The 4,056-nt window shown below is 27.2% G+C and overlaps 1 protein-coding gene across 2 annotated transcripts; it reads right to left on the reverse strand.

Moving 5' to 3' along the window:
• Positions 1 to 421: 421 nt before the first annotated feature.
• LOC137809701 (MYB-like transcription factor ETC3) lies at positions 422 to 2,885 on the reverse strand. Of its 2 annotated transcripts, none has more exons than XM_068610795.1 (3): positions 2,773 to 2,885; positions 2,534 to 2,621; positions 422 to 990 (listed from the first exon to the last, which is right to left on the reverse strand). In XM_068610795.1, exons 1-3 carry the CDS (start codon positions 2,804 to 2,806, stop codon positions 867 to 869), a joined length of 246 nt encoding a protein of 81 aa, XP_068466896.1. In that variant the 5' UTR covers positions 2,807 to 2,885; the 3' UTR covers positions 422 to 866. The 2 variants fall into 2 exon arrangements, with proteins under 2 accessions (XP_068466896.1, XP_068466897.1); XM_068610796.1 differs by having other exon boundaries at positions 2,534 to 2,618; positions 2,773 to 2,872.
• Between the last annotated feature and the right edge of the window lie 1,171 nt (positions 2,886 to 4,056).

The raw sequence follows: 4,056 nt of genomic DNA on the forward strand, positions 1-4,056 counted from the left end.
TATTTTTGTGTCGATTTTTTTAAAAAAAATCCTATAATTTTCTTCGTTAAGTCTTTCTCATTTAGTAATGGTACCGTATCTATTTTAACATTTTATTTAATGATTTATAATTCACTACTATTTATTTATTTATTTGGAATGTGCTGATAAAAAACAAATTATTTGGAATGTACTTTGCTTATAAACCGTGGTGCAACTCCACACATATCCTATTATTAAATTCCTTATAATCGTTCTTTCCAAAGTGTTTTTTTTTATTCTAGGTTTTTTTTTTCGTTCTAAAATATATTTGGAACATATTTTTAGTAAAATATTTTCTATTTATTTAGATTTTTTTTCTGTAAAGGTTCTTTTTAGTTCTTTTCTACTTTATATTGTAATATAGTGTGTGTATTAAAATAAAATAAAATAAAAACACAAATTGAAATAAATCACTCAAATTAAAGCAGTCTAATACACACTTTTTTTATACAAAATAAAATGCAAACTTTTCCTATGAGACTCATGACCGATTACAATGGGCGATAACTTCAAAAATGTCAGAACAAATTTTATACCATTAAATATATTTTTAAGGTTCTTATAAAATTTCAGATTTTTAATTTTATTTTATGTAGTCCATGTGGACTTCTATTATATTTTTAGTCTTTTATTAGGTTTTTCATCATCAATATCAGTCCTTGAAAGAGATAAAAAAATTTAACAAAGAATATATATAAATTGTAACCCTTAGAAACTGATATTGATAACAAAAAATGAATAAAGGGCTAAAAATATACAAAATATTTGAAAATCTGAAATGAAAAACATATTTAAGTATATTTTTATGAGAATTATGGCCATGAGAGATTGTTGAGGAGAGAAAATCAAGAGTGTTTGGCTTTACTTTGATTTGTTGTAACAGAAAAAGCATGAGTGTGTCTCATAATCCAGAATCTCTCTATCTCTTCTGCTTTCCGACCCGGAATCCGACCCGCTATCAAATTCCACCTATTCAATTGCAAACTCTAGTAAACATAAATTTATATACCACAGTAACTTTCATGAATCATTTTCACTCTAATTATGATTTTCAAAATTAACAAAAAAATATTTACACTTAAGGGATATGAATTATGGAAGTGATGATGTATCTAAGGAGAGAATCCAAGTCCTAAACCATGAATGAGGATAATAAAAGAATGTTCACACAAAATGTTTGACATTAATAAGGGCCAAAAATATTACTCATTTGAATTTCTTTATTATAAAATTCTAGAATTTCTGTTGTGATAGTTCATGAAAGATGTGGAACTTCTTATATAACTAGCCTTATAACATAAATGATTTGTGAAAGACCACTTTGGGAGAAGTGATACTTGCACTCTTAGAACTAAAACAATAAATAAATAAAAAGTATATATATATATATATATATATATATATAATTTTCAAAAGTTCGAATGAGAAGTAAGAATTTCACCTCATATTAACAAGGGAAGGAGATAAAAAATCAAAGCTCTCTAATTGAGAAAATAAAGAAAATATAATAATTCTTATTGTTTCTTGAAATTAATATTTTTCTCTTCCAATGTGCATACACGTTAATCTCACCGTAAGTGTGAAACAAGCATCCTATACTGAACAATTTTTTAACTTTTATTCTATTTCTGTTCTTAGAAAAGAAGTTAAAAATATTAAATCACTAGAGAAATAAATTGAAAATTTAATTATCTGATAGACCATAAATGAGTAAAGGGACGAACAGAAAATATTTTAAAAATTGTATAACTAGATTAATTATTTTGATTAAAAAAAAGTACAAAAATAAATAAATGAAAACAACAAGACAATGTCTCTATTTTCATTTATTATTCATTTTGTCCTTTAAGCAAAAACAAATAAAATGAATTACGATTCTCCATCTTTTCCCATCTTGTAAAGCAAACAAATGGTTAAGGACAGGAGTAAGAATCTGCAGTGTGGTTAATAGGTTGAGAAGGTAATTAATTGTCGGTCATTTGGTACAACAAATTACTCATTACTACCAAATAGTCAATGCCAGCCACGTATGGCCAAAAGGTTAATCTATGGTTAAAATTCTATCTACCTGCATTCTACAATCCAAGAACAGTCCAAAAAAACCAGTTACACAAGTGTTACTTGAAACTTGAGTATTAAAAACTGGAATTTAGGAATACGAATGCCCAGATAAATCTTATAATTTAAGATTTATTTATAAAAAATCATTTTATTGATATAATAAATTTTTATTTATTATGAATAGATATAGTCTATTTATGATTTTTGTTAACTTATAAATTTTAGTATAATATTTTTTTTTATGTGATTGTTGTTATTTTATCAGTTTAGTTAATATGTAAAGTTGGATAATAATAACAGCCTCATAAAATCAGAATTTATAAAATGAAGTTTAGATTCTCCTAATATCAAGTTAATCTAGGATTTTGAAACATTTAGATCGATTGAATTAATGCAGAAACCGAAATCGTGTGAAAGAAAATGCATTATAATACAAATGATGGAAGCTTACTTGTCTCCGACTAGCTTGTACATCCTGTGAATGAGATCCTCCTCTTGCTCGCTCATGTGTATCACTTTCCACTCTTTGCTGCTAACTTCTGCATCGTGCGTTACCCTTTATCAGAAATTGTGACCATTTTTTCTATGCATGATGCGCGTTTAGTTATTCTATGTAAGTAGCCAAGTTCAGATATAAACAAATGAATGAAAACTCCAACAGCAGAAGAAAATTAATCGATCAAAAAGAACCTTCTGATGTTGTTGAAGTTGCGGTGGTGGACATCTTTGCTGATACAAACGCCGGAGGGAAGAACTCAGAGAGACTACTGCTCAGAGGAATTCAATAATTCTGTTCTTAAAGTGAGGGAACTTATAGATACACGCTGCTTCTATATATATAATAATAATAATTATTATTATTTTAAAAAAGTAAACTAAATGATGCAATAGAGCTGAGAGATAAAAGGTATAATAAAAATACAAATGAATAATATTACTATTTATTTATTAATTAGCCTGTTTCTGGGTGTGGGTCAGTCAAACTAATGTTAATTTATATAACCTTCTAGAAGAGATATACAAACTGTATTTTTATATTACAGTTATATAGTATTATTCGTTACCGTTCCTCATATTAATATTTCACGATTTCCAGCATCACTAGATAGTCCATTTTTTTAAGATTTTCAACGGAAGTGTCAGATCCACGTAAAGTAAAAATATAGATTGGTCACACACAACAGTGCACGTGTGAACATGAAACAGGAGAACAAAATTTTGAATGACTTAATTTTTTTTTTCAAATTTAGGGTTTAAGATTTAAATATTTTTTTCTAAATACTGAAACGTCTTTTAAAAATAAAGCTTAAAGTTTATTACGTTATAATATTTTTTTATTATATATATATTTAGTTATTTTATGTGTGTATATCTAACAGTTGGCATGACCGTACAAGACTAGAGAGAGAGACTATGATTGATTTACCTCGGTAAACGGAAAATGGATTGTGAAGAATTTCACTGACAACGAACGAACTTTCCAATTGTCCTATCTTTGTAGGAAGAGATTGATGTTTTTTAATGTTTTTGATGACAGAGGTTGAAAAGGCCAAACAAAGTATGGTAAAAAAAATGACTGCTTGGTGGATACATCACATGCTAGGAATGGCTGGTACAAAACCATCAATCTCAGTCTATAAAATCATGAGTTTGACTAGTAGATGTCTGTTTTTGTGTTCAATAAATTAAAGGATAACATTATTGACCCATGAATAATTGGAATTTCAATTTTCGTAACCAAAATATTTTTTAAATATACACAACTCTTATCAATAACAATACAACGAGGATATGTTCTTTCCGTATGATTTCTTTTAATGAATATGTCTTCGTGATAGAGTTTTAAGATTATTATTTTTTGTTTTGTCTTTTCTTCAATTTCAATTCTTTCATTCCTTTTTCTTTTGAAAGTGTTTACTCATGTTTTCGCTATGAAGACTAGAATATGATTTTTGTGTGTTCATATTGCTTACT

This window comes from Phaseolus vulgaris, chromosome 2, assembly GCF_000499845.2.
Source record: "Phaseolus vulgaris cultivar G19833 chromosome 2, P. vulgaris v2.0, whole genome shotgun sequence".
NCBI lineage: Eukaryota > Viridiplantae > Streptophyta > Magnoliopsida > Fabales > Fabaceae > Phaseolus > Phaseolus vulgaris.

Excerpts from the sequence above, each read along its gene's own strand:
- LOC137809701 (XM_068610795.1), bottom strand. The coding sequence starts at position 2,806 with ATGTCCACCACCGCAACTTCAACAACATCAGAAG. Across the intron at positions 2,622-2,772 it reads AACTTCAACAACATCAGAAG|AAGTTAGCAGCAAAGAGTGG; the intron begins GTTCTTTTTGAT and ends CGCACGATGCAG. Across the intron at positions 991-2,533 it reads TACAAGCTAGTCGGAGACAA|GTGGAATTTGATAGCGGGTC; the intron begins GTAAGCTTCCAT and ends GCAATTGAATAG.